The 21,674-nt window shown below is 38.9% G+C and overlaps 1 protein-coding gene across 1 annotated transcript in view; it reads right to left on the bottom strand.

The window, feature by feature from the left end:
- LUZP2 (leucine zipper protein 2) overlaps positions 1–20,394 on the bottom strand; it is a 714,257-nt gene extending 693,863 nt beyond the window's left edge. The window contains exon 1 of the mRNA XM_078148101.1: positions 19,854–20,394. Within this exon, the coding sequence (XP_078004227.1) occupies positions 19,854–19,915 (62 nt within the window). The 5' untranslated portion in view covers positions 19,916–20,394. The remainder of the gene's footprint in view (positions 1–19,853) is intronic.
- Between the last annotated feature and the right edge of the window lie 1,280 nt (positions 20,395–21,674).

The raw sequence follows: 21,674 nt of genomic DNA, 5'->3' as shown, positions 1-21,674 counted from the left end.
CTAAGGCAGGACAGCTGGGAATGTTGGGCCGCCTGTCTGCTCTAGAAATGAGAATTTGTTTTCACTCATACAACTGCGGCAGCAGCAGAAAACCATCACAGACCTCATTTTTATGAGGCTGACTCTGACAATCCACACAGTCGGCAAATTCAGAGTGCAAGTGCCAATTACAAGATGAAAAATATTTCAACTATACTTTTGCCTGCCGCCTAGGCACTTTGGCTTTTAAATGCACTTCAATAAACACACTTCTTGATCAATATCCCAAAGGGTTTTACTCCAAGGAACAAAAGACATTTCTTCAGCCAAGGGAATGCTAAACTTAATTTTCATCATTATCGTTATTATTATTTTAAGTTTAGAGTCTCTCAAGAGAGACTGATAAAATAATGAGAAAATGGGGCAAATGTAACTTTCTTACATTTTAAAGGTAAATAAAACCAGGAGAATTTGTATATAATAGAGCATATAGTACTAAGCTTAGGGTCAGGAAGAATTGATTTTAAATCCTATACCTAACAAATTTTTGTTCAGTCATTTCAGTAGTGTTCAACTCTTTGTGACCCCATTTGGAGTTTTCCTGGCAAAGACATTGGAGTGGTTTGCCATTTCTTTCTCTAGTTTTTTTTTTTTTTATTACAGATGAGGAAAGTAAGGCAAACGTGGTTTAAAAGACTTAACCCAGGGTCACATAGCTAATAAGTGTCTGAGGCCAGATTTGAACTCAGTAAGATAATTATTACTGACTCCAGACCCAGCACTTTATCCATTGTGCCACCTAACTGCCCACACCTAACACTTACTAGCTCTATAACCATGGATAAGTCACTTAAGCTCTCTGTGCTTTTTCTTATCTATAGAAAGAGAGGGGATGGTGATTCATGAGGAACAGAGAGGGAGGGAAGGAGAGAGAGGAGGAGAGAATATGAGGACTGTATAAATTATAAATTTGCCTAAGCCCCAGTTTCTTCATTTATAGACATGAATACATCTGTATCTATCTACATAAATATAAATACATGGATAGACAGATACAGATAAATAGATGTACATGGGAGTACCTACTTGCCAGGCTTATTTGGTGGCTCAAATCAGCTAATATGTTTAAAGTACTCTGCAAATTTTAAAGCAATATAAAAATGTGAATTTGTCCTCTAAGTCTCCTCTCTTCTATGAGTTTTCCACACTTGGCTTTTCTTCTGGAAGAAAGAGTATCAATGTCATGCTCCTACCTTCTGTTGATTTTACTAGATTTAGCTATTTCTCCCCCTCAGTCTTTTCTAAGCAGGCCCAAGGAGTAAGAGATACTATAAGAGCTAAACAGTAATATATGGATGAATAAAGTCTGGCACCCTGTGTGACATTGTACAGTGTCTCGCAAAGTGTGGTCTGAGGACCAAAACCTTTCAGGGAATCCATGAGGTCAAAGCTATGTTCTTAATAACACTAAGATGTTTAAGTTTCTAATTGAGTACATATCAACAGCTACAACCCACAGGAACAATAGCTCTTGGGAGTGTGTATGTGTATATATATATATGAATGCACATACATATGTATAAGTACACATAAATACATGCACACACACATATACACGCACATATACATATGTGTGTATACATATATACATATGTATGTATATATGTGTATATGTATATGTATATATAAGCACACAGAGTATAAAGAGGTCCTGAGACTAGAAATGTGTAGTAGATACAGCACTGACTCTTCAGTCAGTTTTCATGAATTCATGACTGGGCTTGAACACGAATTAGCTCTGTGAACATTGACAAGCAACTAAAAGTCCCTAAGCATCAGTTTTCTCACCTAAAAGGAAGACTAATTATATTTATACAACATATCACAGAGCTATTAAGGGGTAAACTACTTTGTAAACTTTACACTTATCTACATTTAAGTTAGCATGATCTTGGGGCAGCAAGGTGGCCCAGCTGATAGAGCACCAGCCCTGAAGTCAGGAGGACCTGCATTCAAATCAGGCCTCAGACACGTAACACTCACTAGCTGTGTGACTCTGGGCAAGTCACTTAACCCCAACTGCCTCACAAAAAAAAAAAAAAGAGTTAGCATGATCTCATAGGATCTGATCAAATTTGAGGGCTAAGAAGTAAAAGCTTTGATTTTCTTCAGGGACGAGGTTAGTCTATCTAGACCTAGTTTACCTTGTTTCAGGGAAGTCTCTAGGGAACAAACACCTTTTACTAATGTAGATTCGTAACTTCTCTGTTGTTCCTTGTTTAAGAAGTTTACTTGGAGCACCAACTTATTAAATGATTTGCCTTAGCTCACAAAACCATTATTTGTCAGAGGTAGACCTTGAACCAGTATCTGTCTCTAGGAGTGAATTTCTCTTGACTACGCCCTGCTGCCTTGAAAACGTTATTTCCCCCATTTTGGAGTTGAGGAAATTGCATCCTGGAGAGAGCACATAGTTTGTACCCAGTCACAGAAATCTAGATTTATTTCTCCTACACCATATTGCCCCTCTTAAAACAGGGAATTGAAAGAGTCTAACAGATGGGAGGGAGAACTGGCCTGTGACTCAGAAAAACTTGACTTGAACACAGGCTGTTGTCCAAGGTGTATGTTGTGTGAAGTCACTAAGCATCTCTGGGGTCAGTTCCTTTATATAATAAGGCATTATACTAGAAGACTTCTAAGGACCTTTGAGCTTGAAATTTCTAATTCTAAGTGGCAAAAGTAAAGGAAGTTCGAAATAGACTATTTATTATTCTACTATGAAAGAGGCTGCATTATAATTGACTGTTATAATTTTTTTTTTAATCAGCAAATGAGAGTCCAATATTTGAGGCCACTATTTCTGTATTTGCATACGATCTTATAAATCTTAGACAATTGTTTGGGGCACTGAGATGATAAGTACTTATTATCCAGGTGATAGGCAGCTGATGCTGGATTTTAACCCGGTTCTCTTGAGACCAAACCCATTGTAGTTTGTGTCCATCTTTTTCTCAATAGTAAAGAATAAAACACATATACATATAATATAGCCAAGAGACATGCTGACAATATATATGGAATATAGTATTTTGTTGGTGGTGGTGGAGGTGGTTTTTTGCTTAGGTGCAAGGAGATAGGTGACTTCATTGGTTTAGAGAATTCCTAGTACACAAAACTTTACAATTGATACAACTAACGTGGTAACATGGGATGCATATTTCTAGAGAGTCACATACAACCCTGAGAGATCAGATGAATTATCCTTTATCACACAAACTAGTATGTGTCAGAAATATACTGGAATATACTGCAAATGAGTACTCATTACTGTAAGGCCAGCCCTTTATCTACTCTGTGTATGTGTGTGTGTGTATCCCATTGTTAAAAGTGCCATTTGGAAGAAACATCTTTTTCCTTCATGTCTCCAAGCTCATGAAATTTATTTTATTTTGCTGAGTCAGTAGGGACAACCTACTGCTTCTCAACATCTCATCTTAAGCTACTTCATGCACATCTGCTTTTCACGGTTCAGTTATTTCAAAATTTCTCCCACATTTCCTTGTTTCTTACCCATTTCGGTGAAGCCTCACCTCTCCTCTGGCTGCATGTTGCCACAGGTTAATTGGCTGCCAAGATCATGGGTAAATTCCCACAAATATGAGAAAAGAGAAACTCACAAAAGTAACGGGCTGAGGACTGGGGCACATTCTTCTTACTCCTACTCACTAGAAAGTAAGTATGCTGAGAAAAAATAATGTAAAGCAAGCAAGGAATGTAGCCTTAATTCTTTCTGCTCAAAGTTATAAGAAAACATGCTGATGGGGGTGGAGAGTTCTACAGCTTCCTCAGGGCAGAGAAAGATTCAAAATATAGACCAAGGCCCATTGTTACCTGAATTATTCTTCATTAAGGTGAGCTTCATTTAGGTCCCTTTGTTCTTATCATTACTGGCCTAAAATAGCCTAACTGAACTACATTCAAAATGTCAAAGGCATTTCTTGTTTCGGTTTAGGATTTGGTTGACCTCTTATTGTTGAGGCAAGTGGTTGCGGTGAAATGGTATGATATAAAGGGGAATGGACTTGTCATCAATAAAGATTTGGCCCTATTGTTGCAGTTCCATGACCATGAGGAAGTCACTTACTCTGTTTCCTTGTCTATAAAGAGGACACAATGCCTGAGGTAACTACTGCTTGAGGTAGAGAACAAAGGAGATGATAGACATAGAGCACTCTATGAACTTTGAAAGGCAGTCCTATTATGCTAGCACCATGATTTTGGGAAAATTGGTTCCCCTCTCTCTCATGTAGAGTTCCTTCTGAATTTGCTTTTTCTATTAAAAAAGACTTCTATCCCTGATGGAATTTGGAAGAGGTTTCAAGATTAAAAAGTGAAGGAGGTGTTTAAGGCTGAAACTAAATAGAATTCACTTAAAGGAAAGAGAAATAGTTCATAATCTCTAATATTCATTCCAGGCCTAAATCCTATGAGGCTATGTCTTTTGGCACAATATTTGAGCAGAACTGGTACTTGGGGAATTAATTTGGGTCTAAGTTTAGGGGGAAGCTGAGGAAAAGAGGTTAGGTAGTTTTCATCTTCTGACTATGGAAAACATCCAGATTCAACTGTAAAGAATTATTCATCCCTGAAACTAAGCACAAGCGATTTTATTGCATGTTTACTATTAATACCCTTTATTCAGAAGACGTGAAAGTTTATATTTAGTTTTCTCTTTCTTCTTCTAAATGCTTAGAACCACTTCCACCCCAAAATCTTTCCAAAGGAAGATTGGCTTCTATGGCTACCAGCTCTTCAGTAATATCGGGCATGCTGAACAGCTGAGGCAAGCTATTTTTCTATGGTCTCCATGTTTTCCTCATGTGTCTCCCTGGCCACCCCAACCCAAAATGGAACAACAGTTAACTATTCCATCTTCCACCTTATATTAGCAATACACTGATGGAAGTGTTCCTTTGCAACTTGCATTCAACACTTTTCCAAAAATGATAGATGGTTGTTTATTGGAGTAACTCAATAAGGGAGCATATAGTCCCAGGAAAATATCTTCTATACTCCATATGGGACCACTTCTCAGTTGATAAGGACACGGAATGTTTCCCTTTATCTCATATCTAAAAACACCCATTGGGGAACTAAAAGAGCTGAGACAAAGAGTTGGAACAGAATGAGGGTACTCAAGCTTGAAAAGCATCAAACAGCATTTGGATCCACAAATGATTTCCCTCAGTCCAGAAAATCCAAATTTCACTGTCATGTTTGGCTTGGCCAACTCACACAGGATTGCCTTTCTTTCTCCCATTTTTTTTCCCCTTTCTTCCTTTCTTTTTCCCTTTCTTCCTCTCTTTTTCTTCTGAGCCTACTATATTACACTTGGAAAGGTAATGAAGTTATCTGAGTGAAAAGTTTCTAATTGTAAATTTCATTTCATGTATCTTACTCACAAGCAGAATAGGTAAGGAAATAATTTTATCCATTTTGGGGAAGAGGAGTGAAGAGAGAGCCAGTAGGACACACTTTATCTGATTTTATCGTTCTGTGAAGAAACTCCCTCAATCAATCAAGATTACCCTCTTCTCTGCTTTAGAATCTTAAAGAGTTACTTGGGGAATTAAGAGATTAAGGGAGTAGCCTATGGCCACAAGAGTAGTCGATGGCAGTGCTTAACTCCTTTAATGAAATAGTAGCTTTCTACCTACTATGTCATGCTGCCTCTCAATCAGCTATATTTTAGTATATGTAACCAGAGGCTCAAGCTATTTGCATAATACTCTCTTTATTGGTATAGGATTGATTACTCAGTGGTAGAAACCAGAAAACCAGGCTTCTTCCTCTCTCTCAAATCCTAACTGTCCTTTGTGCAGGCACCAAGTATTCAGTAATCATTTTCCATGAATGAGGAAAGTCTTATGCAAATGGATTGAACCAGGTGCCAAATATATATTAACTTATTTAAGTTATATTATATAAGTTGTGTATCATTATATTATATAATATTACAATATCATTTAATGTATACATTATTATAACATATTAACTTAACGAGTCTTTATTTTTAACTACAGTTAAATGTTACTACACACTCACAAATTAATTACTTTGATCCAGGAAGGGGAATGTTTTGAAGATGGAAGAATTAGGTGGAAAGAAGACCAGAAAAAGATGGCAGCAATGAGTGTCAACAACCATAAAGTATGAAAGACATGAAGGTTTTCAAAATAAATTAAGTGTTTTCTCATTTATTCTTCAAATCACATTGTGAGATGAGACATTTAGTCACCATTATTCTCATTTTACAGATGAGGAAATGGGTTCAGGCAGGTCAAGTCACTCATCCATGATTAGAGAGCTGCAAAGTGTCAGAAGAAATATTTGAACCAAGATTTTGACTCAATCCAAGTTCAGTGTTATTTCAGAGCAAATATATTAGGGAGGAATGCAGAAGTGATTCCAAAAGACCACGAGATAACAATTTTGCTCTGTTTGTAATTTTCTCCAAGGATCTATTGATATCTAGTGTGTCAATGACTGAATTTAGATATATGGCTAGTTGGTAAGTCAACAAACCTCAGTTTACCCAAATTCAACTCTAGCTTCTTGGCCGTAGGAACAGAAAGGGGGAAAAAGGAGAACAGAGATAAAGTATATTATTCCCTAACCTGTTGCTCCTTCTTTATCATCCTTGTTATTGTTGTTTGTCCTTCAGTTCTGCAGAGGACTAAGGATATCAGCTGGGTTGTCTTGACTCATGCATGAATTGGATTTAAGTGAGACACAGTTGAACAAAGTCATCAGCCCCATTCTCTTCCAGTGGTGAGAAAAAATTCAAGATGACTGGTGATTGTCCAGGATGTTGTGGATGACCCCAGTGTTTTCATGTCTGACCAAGCCCTAAGCCCTCCACGGTACCTGCTTCAGCTGCCTTCATGGTCCTCGGAACAAATTGTTCTCATCTATCCATTCCAGCAGGAGAAGTTTTCACATGGTTGGGGTAGACAACCCCCTAACTCACCAATGGGTTTGAGGCCTGTTAGTTACCCTCAACCTGGTTTAACTTGTCTGCCTAGATAGTTTTACTAGGGTGTACACTGTACATGCTACAGCTTCTTGGAGTCACAGGTGAGAATGGGTGAAAGGTAGGCAGGAAAGGTGGATGAGCAGCCCTGGAAGGGGCTTGGTAAGCCCTCACACCAGAGGTGCGAGTCTGTTTTAAAGTATTCATGGGATTTCCCAATTCAGGAGTCTTTTAAAACATACTTTGGCAAAGCCCAGGGTCTGCCTTATTTAAAAAGAGAGAGAGAGAAAGAGAGAGAGAGAGAGAGAGAGAGAGAGAGAGAGAGAGAGAGAGAGAGAGAGAGAGAGAGAGAGAGAGAGAGAGAGAGAAAGAAGTACTGTTTCATGTCTAGATGAAAGGAATATCATATTGGGTTCTTGGTGAGCACTCCCAATTACCACAAATATCCTACATCAAACACAGTAAGACATAATAATCTCAAGGTAGAAAAATAATTGAAGTTCAAAAGATATTTTCTTCCTAAAACCTAACTTTATCAATAAATAAAAGCACATAGGCTCAAGCCTCCTCTTGTTTCCTACCTCTTAAGAATTGGTCATTAACTTTTAAACTCCATCCACAAAACTAGCAGCATACCACTAGGACATATGCCAACATGTGTTGGCAACATGGGCAGTGAAAAGAACAGTAAACTTGAAGTCAAAAGACTACGACTTACTAGGTGTACACCTATGGCCAAATAATAGGTTCTCTGAGACTCTATTTCCTCATCTGTAAAATTATTGAGAATAATCCTTGCACTTCCTGTTTCCTAATGATTATGGTGAAAGAAATGCTTTCTGAAATTCTTACATAAGAGTTTGGTTAAGTCCAGAATTTCAACTTAGGCATTAGTTATTGAGATTTTTTTTCAATTTTTTTCTTCCATTTTCTTTCTTGGATGTGTGTTTTAATACAAATGGCTCTCAGTGAGATTTTAAAGCATCTGAAGTGTCCCAAGTGGAACATAATACAGGCCTGTAGTGGCAGAATAAGATGTATTACAAAAACTCAAAATCTTCTTTCACTGCAAATGTGTATGTCCAGTCATACATTAGAAAATTCTGAAGAATAATCTTACTTTGTACGTATAAATGCACCCAGAAAGACTAATCTGCGAACAGCACAGCCACTTCCACATTGTTTGAACAAATAAATACTAGACACAACAATCAATTAATAAACCAGAAGAGAGATTAACTCCAAATGAATTTTAATCTGTTGCCACACATAAAAACCAGAGACTATTACAGGCCTCTTCCTTGCCAACTGGCAAATTCCCTACTGAGGAGACACCACACCATGACAACCCAGAATTTTATAGGTCAACACATACAAAGTGTTCCACTATCTATGCACTATTTTTTCAAAGTAAAAAAAAAAAAATCACTGATGTCCAAAATATACACAGAATACTATCCTCAAGTCTAATGGAAAGGTCAATCTGGAGCCCATGAAACAATAGAAATAGCTCTGGAGCTAAATGGTGGGTTCAAATACCACCTCTGATGTTTACTATCTATGTGACCTTGGGTAATCCAATTAACCTCAATAGGCATCAGTTCTTTCTGTTATTTATTTATTCATATTATATTTATTTTTTTTGGGGTTTTTGACTGTAAAGTGAGACAGGTAGTACATACAGTTTCTAAGGTCCTCTCTAAATCTCAATCTATAAGCCAATGAACAGAAGTATTTTTTAATATTTTTAGAATCCAATAAAGTAAATGATAGCTCTTACTCATACAGCATGTTTAAGTTTATAAAGGATTTTCCTCACAAAGACCCTATAGCTACTCTAAGTGACGTATAGATAAGGCAATTGAGGATCAGAAAAGGGGAGTGATTTCACCAGGGTCACAAAACTAGTAAGTGTAAGAGTTAGGATTCAAATTCAGCTTGACTGATTCTACCCCCAGCATATTTTCCACTATTCTGTGGAAATAATGTGCTGGCTCTTATGTCAAGGACAAAACAGTAGATGTTTTAATCATGAAATAGGAGCTGGTATCTTCTAACAAAATAGCCAAACACTGACCTCCCCCCAAAAAAAACACAAAAACCTGAACCCAAGTTTCCAGGGAAAAACACATTTTTGCACTACTAGAATTGTCCATAGTTATGATACCATCCTCTAGAAATCAAGAATTCTGTCAGCTTTCTATTGTCATAGATTATTTCTTTTTTATCTTTTATGTCATCCATTGTCCACCACATTTATCAGTACATGAGTACCCAGTAAATTATTAGATGACAAAAGAGAAGCATCATCAGGGAGCAGAGAGCATGAAGGCCAGAACAAAAAGGCCTGTATTATAATCCTGGTCTTGCCACTGACTAGCCTCATTAGGCAATCCACCTCAGCTCCTTCTACCACTTTCCTCTTTTATAAAATGAAGGGTTTGGCAGATCAGGGATTTCGAACCTGAGGTGTATGAACTGGACTTTAGATGTTCTGCTAACTGTTTCAATGTAGTTGGTTTCCTTAGTAATCCTATATATTTTATGTTATTCATGTCTGAGTAAGAGACAATAGGCTTCGACAGATGGCCAAAGAGGTCCGTGGCACACACATACAAGATTAAGAAATCTTGAACCAGAAGATCTCTAAGGTCACTTCTAGGTCAAGATCAATTAATTAAGAGCTGGAAGGGACCTCTGAGGTCAACTAACCCAGCCCAAACCCCAAAGAAACACCATCAGCAATCTGATGCTTGTTTGTCAAGTTTGTTTGTCTGTTTTTGTTTTTAAGACCTCCAGTAACGGACAGGTCAATCGCAACCTATCAAGGCAGCCCATTCCACATGTTCTTGTACAGCTCTCAGTTTCAGGATTTTTTTTCTTTCTACCACCTTACCAAACCTACATTTTTCTCTTTGTCCCAACCATCTCCCACTCCTGTGTCTGCCCTGGAGTGTCAAGCAGCCTGAGACTAATCATCCCTCTACCTAAGAAGCTACAAGGTCATGATACTACAGATGCCCACGTGATGGTTCTGCAGTTAAACTGACTAAAATGAAAGCAATTTTGATTAGATTTAATATAACAATCGTAACAATGGCAGAATTACTATAGTACTTTGAACTTTACAAAGTGTATTACATACATTAAATTATTTGATCCTCATAGCAATGCCAGATGTTTGATGCTATCATTATCCCCATTTCATATTAAGCAAACTGAGGTTCACAGATGTTAAGTGAATTGCCCAGGGTCATGCACCTAATAAGCTTCTAAGGAGAGTCTCAAGCTCTGGTCTTCCTGACTCCAATCCCACTACTCTTGGCACTGTCTCTATAAATCTGTGTCTAATCATGTCCAACTCTTCAGGACCCCATTTGGGGTTTTCTTGGCAAAGATACTGGAGCATTTTGCCATTTCCTTCTCCAGCTCACTTTACAGATGAGGAAACCAAGGCAAACAGGGTTAAGTGACTTGCCCAGGGTCACACAGCTAGTAAGTGTTTGAGGCCAGATTTGAACTCAGGAAGATGAGTCTTCCTGACTTCAGGCCCAGAGCTCTATGCACTATGGCACCACCTAGCTGCCCATTTCACTATAAATACGTGTCAGCAAACCTACCTCTCTACCCAAGGAACTCCTGGGGCCCAAGGCAATGAAAATCAGCACAAGTATTCTAGAGGATATCTAAATAAATTCTCCCATGCAGCAGTCTTATCATTACTTAACATAAGGATCAGTTACAGTAAGGCTGTGATTGATAGGTCTCAACCGTCTGCTTAGTCTTCAGAACATTTGGCACAAGGGATTTATATCAGGATTCTAAGACCTGCAAATACTGTTCATTTAGCCTAAAGACCCTTTAGTACACTAGGCAAGATTTATTCCTTGTTAATCACCCAGAGGCAAAATCTTAAAGCAGTTTACATGTTTTGTAAAACGCCTCTTTGCCTCTCCTTTGTGCCAAGCTACCATTGCCCAACACCCCTACCCACCTCCCCTTTCCAGGTGCTATTCACACAAAGCATTGCTTTAAACTGTTGCTACTCTCCTGTCCTCCTCCCCAAAGGGATCAGGTAATAAAGAGTTCGTTTTCACTCTCCTAGGGGTATTTTCCATTTTATAGAAGATTGAATGCCACAAAGGATATTTATCAAAATTCACAGAAATGATTCTCTAATGGTAAAATTTCAACCAATATTAGGAGGCGTGGAGTGGAGATTTTTAGGATGGGTATATCTAAACAACAGGAAGTATTCTATCTAAGCATAAGATTGATTCTGATCAAACATAGTTATTTCCTTCCCCTCTTTTCACTTTGTCTGTCTTTGTCAGTCCTTTATTCACTACTTTCAGGGTCAGCCAGCTGAATTATATCCAAAAATTTGAGTCCCCCTGCCAGCTCCTGGACAAGACCATTTGAAGATTTCATTCAAGTTATGATTTATGGCTGGGGGGTGAGTATTTACATACAGTGGAAGCAATTACATCATATAATGGTGAATAAAAAAGGAGACAGCCCCAAGTTCTAGGACATGTCCTTTTCAAGCACAAAACTGTGCAAAACATAATTCTGGACTTAAATTCAATAAATATTCTAGGTTCACAGAAGTCAGTATTTTGAATATTGTCTCTTCGTAATTTATGGATCCACAGAATTTAAAGAACTGAGAAGGATTCTACAATTCACCTACTACACCATGCATCTTATTGATGCCACTGATATTTGGATTGGTCAAGTGAAACTGATCATGAGTAGCAGAGTAGGAAGTAGAACCCAGGTGTCCTGATTTCCAAACCATTGTACTTTCATACTGCATCATAGTCAGGTAACAGGCATAGATAGGTGGTATAGTATGTAGAGTTCTGGACATGGAGTCAGAGAGACCCAAGTTCAAATCCTACCTCAGAAACTTAATAGCTATATGACCTTCAGCAAGTCACCTCAGTATTTTATTTTTTTCTTTCTTTCTTTCTTTTTTTTTTTTTGCTTTTTGGTGAGGCAATCAGGGTTAAATGACTTGCCCAGGGTCACACATCTAGTAAGTGTCAAGTGTCTAAGACCAGATTTGAACTCAGGTCCTCCTGACTCCAAGGCCAGAGCTCTATCCACTAGGAAACCTAGCTGCCCTGCTTGACTATTTTCAACTTTAGCTTCTTCATCATAAAATAGGCAATAATGATAGAGTCAACTCCCAGGGAGGTTGTAGGCATAAAATTAGAAAAAATAATGTCAAGAACTTAGCAAACCTTAGAGCACCATCTAAATTATAGCTATTGTTATTATTACTTTACCAGTTCTTATATACCTGGCCTTTTATTTTGTCAGCATAGGGAACTCCCTTAAGAAACAGAAATGGCAGGATGATGACTAAATTTTCAAATGTAATTTTATCTATCATTTATTCTATTTTGATTTATGTTGTTAAATATGTTCCATTAACCTGGTTCAGGCAGCACTGGAGAGTTTTTGGACCACCTGTTTGACACCTCTGATGTAGAAGATGAATCTTGGCAGTAAATAGCCTAAGGCACATAGAATTTAAGTGACATGGTGGTAGAGAGGGTACTCTTAACTTATAATCTAGCTCTCTATCCACTTTGTCATGCTATCTCAAATACTACATGGAACTTTCTTCCCCTTTTTAAAGGAATAATAAAGTCTCTTTAAAAAGGTCAATAGGAAAATATATACACAATCACACGGGGGGAAAAGCCTCAGTTGTTTCAGAGAGCCTCTCTTCGTGATTGGTAGTGTATCCTCTCAATTACACGAACTTTAGTTTGAGATGTGCAAGCCAAATCTTACACCTTTAGAGATTTGCCTAGCATCAACCACAGGGTAAATTTAATCCCCATAGATAATCCCCAAATATTGCATTTGAAAATTAATGGGAACAACCACCTGAAGTCTGGATTTAAAATTTTGAAATGTCAACATTTTCAGCTGTCAATTTGTTCAAGCTTGAGAAGAAGTCTCTTCTGTTCTTGAGGAACCTAGATCTGGAAGCGTTAGACTCCATATAGGTCATCCCCTTAATTTTAGTAATGGGGGACCAAAAAGGAAGTGAACAGCATTGGGACAAATAGTAAATTAATCACAGGGCTAAGATTGGAACTCAGGTCTGTAGATTCCCAGTCCAGTATTATTTAGAGTTCTGCTACACACCACTGTTTCCCTTTATTATGTCAGATTAGTAATATTCCTATTTGAAATGTGATCCATAATCTTCCCAAATGACCATTCCAAGCAATTATCAATCGATAAATATTTATTAAGCATTCGCAGAGAACTATGCTAAGCAATATAGATTACAAATTCACAAAGGAGACATTCTCTGCTTTCAAAAACATTAAAAGTATTTCAAAAGCATCTAACTGACAAAGGGGAAGGGGATATGGTAAATTTTTAAGTTTATGAAATACATACACAGAGATATGGGTTATAAAAGGCAGAGAAGAGAAGAACCATTTGAGGTCTACGTGACATACTGTCCAAAGACAAGTTGGTGGGAAATGAAATATCTTGTATGGCAAACAGAAAGTAAAGCAGACTGTCTCAGGCATACAGAGGAGGAAGGGGAGTCAACAAGCCAATTGAACAGGCCTTTATTAAGCACTGCTTACATGCCAGACACTGTGCTAAATGCTGAGAAGACAAATACAAGCAAAAATCAAGACAGTCCCTGCCACAAAGGGACATTCTAAAATGGGGAAAGACAACATACAAAAAGAATCTTAAAACAGGAGAAAGAAAGAAGACAGAAATATGTAATCAGTTTTAAGAGATAAACTGGAAGCATACTGTCATGCAAGTGAGTTTTAAATTTTTTTATTTACATTTATTTTATATTTATTTATGTTTATTTTATCCTCAAAGCAACTGGGAGCTAGGGAAGCTTCTTGAGAAGAGAAGTAATGACAGAACTCAGCTTTAAGCATATCATTCTGACAGCTTGGGAAGGAGAGGCTGGAGAGAGGAAGATGAATTAAGAGGTTTTTTCAATAGTTTAGTTGAGAGGTGATTAGCCCTTAGACTTGGGGGGGGGTCCTGCTGTAAGGAGAGAGGAATCTGAGAGATGTTGAAGAAGTAGAAGTGATGATTTTAGAAAACTAAATGTACTGGAGGGCAGGTGGTTGAGTGAGAGTGAAGAGTCAGCAATGACTCCTGGTGAGTTAACCTGGGTGACTGTAAGAAAGGTGAAGGCTTGAATGGATAGAAGAAAGTTCACAAGTGGGCAGGATTTAGGGCAACAAATCATGACCTCTGACTTGGGTAAGTTGATTTGGAGAGGTCTAAGGGACACCAGAAGACTCTGTCCAGCAGGTAGATATACTGATAGCTCAAATGATACACTGATAGACAATAGAGTGAGCATTTATGAAGCATCATTTGCCAGGCACCGTTATAAGTGCTGAGAATACAAATGCAAGTAAGCTAGTCCTTGCTCTCCAGAAGCTTACGTTCTAACGGGGGAAGACAATACATATAACAGAGGTACAAAGTGAGAAGTGGGGATAGGGGCTATGCATATGAGGGAAACATCCAGAAAGAATTTGGGAAGTCATGGGGTAAACCAGGTTTGGTAGGAGCATAGTTGATGTATATACTTCCTTAAATGGAAGATCTGGGATAAACTAACAAATCAGAAGAGGAGACTCGGAAGGCAGTTAGTGACTCAGTACTAGAGCTCAGTAAGTAGATGAGGTGTAGCTATCTAAATTTGGGAGTGATAAACATAATGGTGATCACTAGACACGTGGGAAGCTGATTAGCTTACCAAGTAAGAAGGGAGACAAAGGAGAAGGAGAGGGCTCAGGACAGATCACTGGGGTAAACCAACACATTGGGAATCCATGGATGACTGATAATGCCAAGTCATACTGAAAGGAGGCCAGGAAAGATCGATGGTATAAACACCTACAGGGAGAGTATCCAGAAGGAGATGGTGGTCAACAATATCAAAAACTACAGAGAAGCTAAGAAGGATGACAACTTGGAAAAGGCCATTGGGTTTTCAAATAAACAGGTCATCAGTAATTTTGGAGGGGGCCGTTCAGTCAAGGGGCAGGGATGGCATCCAGATTGGAAGGGGCTGAGAACCAAGGAGGAGGTGAGAAAGTAGAGCTGAGTAACATTTTCTAGGAGTTTAGCTATGCAAAAAAGAATGATGCAGAACAATAGCTTGAAGAGATGGTAGTATAAACAGAGGTATTGTTTGTTGGTGTTTAAGGTGAGGAAATATCTAGGCATGTTTAGGAAGAGCAGGGTAGAAGTCAGGAGACTGGGAGAGCTTAAACATTAGGGAGAGGATGGGAAGTTTCCTTTAATAGATAGGGTTATGCTTATCTTAAATAAAAGTAACTGGACACACTAGAGGAGCCCCAATTTTGACAGACTATATTGAATAAATTATTTTCAACAACTTCAGGGAAATGAAATTCAGAATTTAACTTTAGGAAAAAATGCTTACTTTTAAAAATACCCTTAAATGATAGTCGTATATTAAATACATATTTTGGGGCCACAGAACTTGTTGCAGATCCAATCACTTACATTTATCTCTATGTGTGCTGCACCCATTTTGTTAAAAAGCATAGCACCTAGATGACAAAACTCATTTCTAAACCACTCTGAGATCCACAAAGCCTTTGGAACCCTGAGAAGCAAGGAGGGAAAATGCTATTGTTTTCATTTTAGAGGAGAGGAAATTGAAGGTCAGAGAAAGCAAGGTACTTGCCCAATACTGCATAGATATTGAGTACTAGTGCTGACATAGGAATCTAGACCTACTTTCTCCAGGTCTAGAACTCTTCCCATTCTCCAATAACCATTCTAAGTCATTCTATACTATTTGACCTTCCAAACATACATATTGAGTTGAAACTGCAGACAGACGAACCAAGTAAATAGTAGTCAAGGGTACTGTAGATGTATAGCACATCCTAAAAACAGATGCCAGAGGAAGCAAATGGTGTGTTTGCTAAAAATCCGTGGACCCTAGTGACACCTCTAAGGTGACATTTAGTGGGAGGTCTATAAGAGGCCATCTGCCTTAGGGCCTTTCCTGATGCAGAATAATTGGTTAGTGAACCTTCTTTCCTCCCCCGCCATGTAGCCTCCCTAGCAAGTCATTAAAAGGGGAACTTAAAGGTAGCAGGGGTTTAATCACAGCCCAAAATTACAACTGAGGGAAAGAGGGGGAGGGGAGAGAGAGGGATGGATGCATGGTTGGACAGAGGTACAGAGAGAGAGCCATAGACAAAGAGAGAGAGGAAGCCACAGACAGAGGCAGAGACAGCAAAGGAAGAGATGGAGAGAGAGAAAAAGAGAGACAGAGACAGAAACAGAGAGACAGAGACAAGAGAGTCATAGACAAAGACAGGGAGACAACAGATAGAGACAGAGAAAGGGGTGGGGGAGAGACACAGAGAAAGAGACAGAGAGAAACAGAGAAAGAGAAACAGAGACAGAAACAGAGAGAGAGAGAGAGAGAGAGAGAGAGAGAGAGAGAGAGAGAGAGAGAGAGAGACAGAGACAGAGAGAGAGAGAGAGAGAGAGAGACAGACAGACAGACAGAGAGACAGAGAGACAGAGAGACAGAGAGAGAGAGAGAGAGAGAGAGAGAGAAGGGCAGAGAGACCAAAACTGAAAGAAACAAAGAGAAAGAAAAGAGAGAGATAGACAGACAGAGGGGCAGGGAGAGAGAGACAGAAGGGCAGAGAGACAGTCAGAGAGACAGAAAGTTTTGAAAACTATGGCATAAGCCTTCTGCTGCCCTGGGAACCTTTTCCACCAATGACAACTAAAGAACACGTGATCCAGCCATGAGATTCAATACTTCATATATGGAGTTAAGTACCAGTTGCTCTGTAATAGCTATGGAATATTTCTACAAAAGAATGCCATTAATGCTTCCAGTCACCCTCTGTGCCACAGGTATTAAACTCCCAAAGAGAAGTTTGGCTGTTTTTACTATTCTGTTATTGAGTCCTAGGCTAATGAGATATTGTATTAGCTCCTTTATTTATGTGATTAAGCTGCATTTTGTTGAGTTTCTAGGTTAGTACCAGAGTTGGCAAGCTGGTTGCCAACAAATTAAGCTATGTTTTTCATTGCAACAGGGCTTTCTATTAAAAGAGCAAACTCTTGACAATGTAGACTAGAAATCGGAAAAAAAAAAAAAAACTTCCCAGTATGACAACTAGAAAGAAAACTTTCCAGGGGATCAACTGAAGCTATTTATTCCGATAAAAAATGAGAAATACTCCCCTGCCTGTATTTCTGTTTCCAGAATCAATGGAGAGAATGAAAAGGTGGGTAGAGGGAAGACAAAAAGAGACCTTTGAATTTGTATAAAAACTACAACAGCAAAAGATATTAGAATCTGTCCCCTCTTTCTTTCCATACCACCAATTAAAGAAAAACGTTTCTATTTTTTCAGTAAGCATATAATTTCCCTTTAAAATGCACATGTGCATTTTAGAACTTTAGAACTATTAGCTATGATAGTAGTTGAGTGTCAAAAGCTCATGTACATAGTAAGTAATGTTGCAATTAGGATTCTCATCTCTACAGTCCTCACACTTAAAGAAGTTGACCAAAGGAAGGCCACATCAGCCTCTGACTCAAGGGGAAAAAAAACCCAGCACTGTCTTACTAATCAGATCAGGTCTGGCCACATAGTTCACTGTAGCTGTATCCTTCCAAGGACATCTTAGGCTAGAAAACTTTCTCCCATTTATCTGCCTGAGAGCAGCACTTTCGTCCCTTTTGTGGGATGCAAAAAAGGAGCTCAGATTTCCTAAAGCATATGCGCTTATGGGCAGCAGTATATACAGAAACCATACATTTCCAAGAACACTTAAATAAAAGTGAAAGGAAAGCCTCCTGTTTGAGGTGATCAAAGCCTAATTGTTTTCTATACAATGACATTTAAATCATGATTGGCATTTTCCAAAAGGCAGCACACACACAATCATGAGGTACTGCAACTACCCAGGAAGATTAGTGAGTCCAGTGTAACAGCGTCCCACTTAGAAGATCTGTCACAGCTTCCAGGTATCTCTCCTCCAGCCCCCAGACTCATTATCTCAAATAGGCCCAATCTGGCACCCTGGAGACTTGATGGAGACCAAAAGTCAAATGCTTGAAATCAAACCTATATTGGAGAAGTTTCATTTCCAAAGTGATCCAATAAGGATTTTATGCTCTAATTTCTCTCCTAATGAAGATAGTGACATTCATTTCCAATATTAAAGACTTTATCCTTATAGAAATCCATTAACATTTTTACAAAAAAAAAAACAGGCAATAGTGCTAATTTTCCACATCAAATTAACCAATAGTTAAAATAGTCACAAACTAATGATTTCTGAGGCACTTAAATTACAGTTTGGTCTTTTTTTTTTTAAAGAAAAACTTCCATATAGAAGCAGGAGGAGGGATAGAGGCAGATTTTTTTTAACAGCCTGATACCATTGCAAGACTGTGCACATGAGTTTAAATGACCATATCAATTTTAAATTATCTAATGCCAGGGACCTGAAGAAATGTTCAGTTTAAGCACTACTTTTCTCCAGAGGGCTCTTTCAGTAATAAGGAAATGACAATACAAGGGCTCAGAATAAATGGCAGGAGGCACCAAAGAAGAATCCAGAGATTCACAATTGCTACAATATTGTCTAAAGCTGAATCATAATATTAAAAGAACCTAATTAGAACAGGGAGGCAGCAAATTTAATACTTAGGATTTCTCTTCTCTCTTTCAACCAAGGTTTTCTTCTGCTGCTGATCCTTCCAATGTATCATCAAACTAGGGAACTCAGCCTCCTGTGTTTGAAAGAAAAATCTCATCCTACTTTTTTTTTTAAGTGGGATGTTAAATGAATAGGCCAGAAAAAGAAATGCATATAAAAAAACAGGTTCAGAAGTCAGAAACTAAGTGTGGGGACTTAGTTTTGTCCCTTTTTAACCCACCTTTTGAGAAAACAAAGAGCCAATCAACGTGTTTGAGAACCTAAGAGTAGGAAATCACCACATTCATCTCTAACAACAGTATTTCAAACTTCCACTAAAAATAGCTACTCTGTGCCCAGGTTTAATGCCTTGACTATGACCAATGAGAGTGCAGTGTGGTCTAATTGTATCTGACTGCAAGTTGCAACAGCAGGGCCAGTGAGTGTTCAGGGAGCTGAGCTGCTTCTAACTTTTAATCACTTCGTGTGTCATTTAATTAGCTCAGATTTTACTTCGACTTTAGGAAAATGCATTGGTGCCCTCACCATGACTCCCAGCCCCAGGTTTAAAAAGAACATGGATGATTTCAGGATTCTAGGAACTTTCGTATCATTCCATCATGCCTGGCAGCTGTTCACCAACCACATCTGGCACAATACACCTTCAAGTGGGCTTCTTGTCAGATGGGAGAGCTGGTTCTGACTGTTAACACAATAATAATATCAGGACATCATATGCTGTAAGTCTCTCTCTGGTGTTTTCTTCCAGCCCCGTAGTTGGGTCTCCCTATGTATGACTAATCGGCAATTAGCTGCTCACTACTCCTATGACTAGCAATATTTTCTTTTGTCCTCTGAGCTCTGTCTCTGTACTTTTGACACTTTCTCCCTAGGGCTGGCATTACTAGGCAAGGGCTTCAGTCTGCCTAAAGTGTTGGGGAAACTGCAATTGACAAATGTCTCTCCCAACTTAGCAGGTGGGGAAGGGAGGGATGGAAGAAATTCTGTTTCTTTTGACCCTCGGATACAGCCTTTCTTCTAGCAGAACAAACATTATTCCAGCCAGGGCAAGAGGGAATCAAACCTCTTTTTTTACTCACCTGGTGCTGAAGACCAGCGCTGGGAAAAGAGGAAACAAGTAGAATGCGGTGATGAATTTCATCCTGTATCCCGGTCCCTTACGTTCTTCCTTCTCTTTCTCTTTCTCCCTCTCCCTTCTTCTTGCCTTTTCTCTGCTCTCTCAAGCTCTCTCTCTCTTTCTGATTCTCTGATTTGCAAAGCCTGGCTCCTGAAAAAAGACAATTCCCTTCCACGAAGGTTTTCAGATCTCGAAAGCAGGGAGGCAGACGGACCTACAGACTGCCTAAGGAAGAAAGCTTCAAATGGGGGGCTGAGCTCCAAGGAGTGATGTCACAGGCAACGAGGCTGCCTCTGCAAGCCTCCTGCCGAATAGCCTGCCAGCCTCCAGCAAAGCGGTGACTCTATTGATGTCCTGAAGGATTTGTTATTACTAGCAGTTTAAGCGGCGATCAGGGAGATAGAGCTAGGACCACGGGCAGCACCTGGTACTGAGGTCCCTAGCTTGCAACTCTGCTCAAAGCAATGCTCCAGCTAATTAAATCAGCATCTCTTGGCAGAAGGTGAGCTGAGCTCCACTGAGGAGGAAGGAGTAGGCAGTGTTTAAAGTAACAGACAGATTTCAGGCAACCCATTGAAACCGCATGTACAAGGGCTGGGGCTGTTGAGTGAGGATTTCAAATGCTATCCTCATGAGAAATCAGAGATAAGCCTTGTGGGAAAATATCAGCTGTTAAAGATGCATCATGACCCATCATGCCATATCAAAGCTTTTCACTTATGAGAAGAAACTGTAAAGAAGGTTTAAGGTAATTAAGACCTGTTCTTTTCCTCCTTCTACTTTCTGATTTTCACCTAGCTTCCAATAAAGATTCCACCACCCCCCACCAGCTGGTAGAGTTTAATAGCTCCAGCTTAATCACCTGCTTTGTCCTCTGGTAAAACTCTTCAGGTAGATATGAATGAGTGCCCCTTCTCCAAAATAACTTTTTTCCTTCTTTTCCCACAGAAATGCAGAGAAAAAAAGGGCATCAATCAGCAGTCCAAGAGAATTTTGGCTACTCCAGAAGGAGCGAAACTTGGCATAACAGAATCCTTGTTGATAATAGCTTCTCTTGCAAAGCAATGAAGGTTTCCTGGAACAAGATCAATAAGAGTTTGCTTTATTCTCCATTTAAAGAAGCAACAGACCACCTCCCCCCAGTGGGATTCAATGCAATGCAACAAATCAAATTTCTATTGCATGCCAAACACCAAGGAAGATGCAGAGATGAGAAAGATGTAGCCTTTTCTTCTAGGACCTTACAGTAATAACAACTCAAATTTCTATGCTACTTCAAGCTTCACAAAGTACTTTATATCAATAGGTTGATGCTGTAAGGTATTATGCCCATCTTGTAGATGAATACACTGAGATTTATAGAGGAGAATTGGCTCACCCATTGTTACACAGCTTTCAATTTAACTGGAGAAATGGCCTGCAGGCACATGACTACAGTACAAAAAGTACAAAATGGAGCTTAGGTTCATAAATTTAGAAAGGAAAGGGACACTACAGGTCATCTAGTGGGACCTCCATCATTTTACAGATCTGATTATCAGTGAGGTTAAATAGGTTATGCAATATCATTGGAATAGGAAGTTACAGAGCCAAGAAACAAACTCAGGTATTTAATCCACATTGAACTTCAGAAGCATAAATTACTCTCTATATGAAGATATATGTTCAAGCTTTAGGTCCCGGTTTTTCTGTTTTTAATGACATGTCATAGGTTTTATATAGTCCTACAAACATTTATTAAGCACCTGCAATATTCAAGATTCAGTGCTAGGTGCTGAGGGGA

This window comes from Phascolarctos cinereus, unplaced genomic scaffold, assembly GCF_003287225.1.
Source record: "Phascolarctos cinereus isolate Bilbo 61053 unplaced genomic scaffold, phaCin_HiC Scaffold_9;HRSCAF=440, whole genome shotgun sequence".
Classification (NCBI taxonomy): Eukaryota; Metazoa; Chordata; class Mammalia; order Diprotodontia; family Phascolarctidae; genus Phascolarctos; species Phascolarctos cinereus.
Note: the sequence above shows the minus strand (reverse complement) of the source record. Positions and strands in the feature narration are given on the sequence as shown.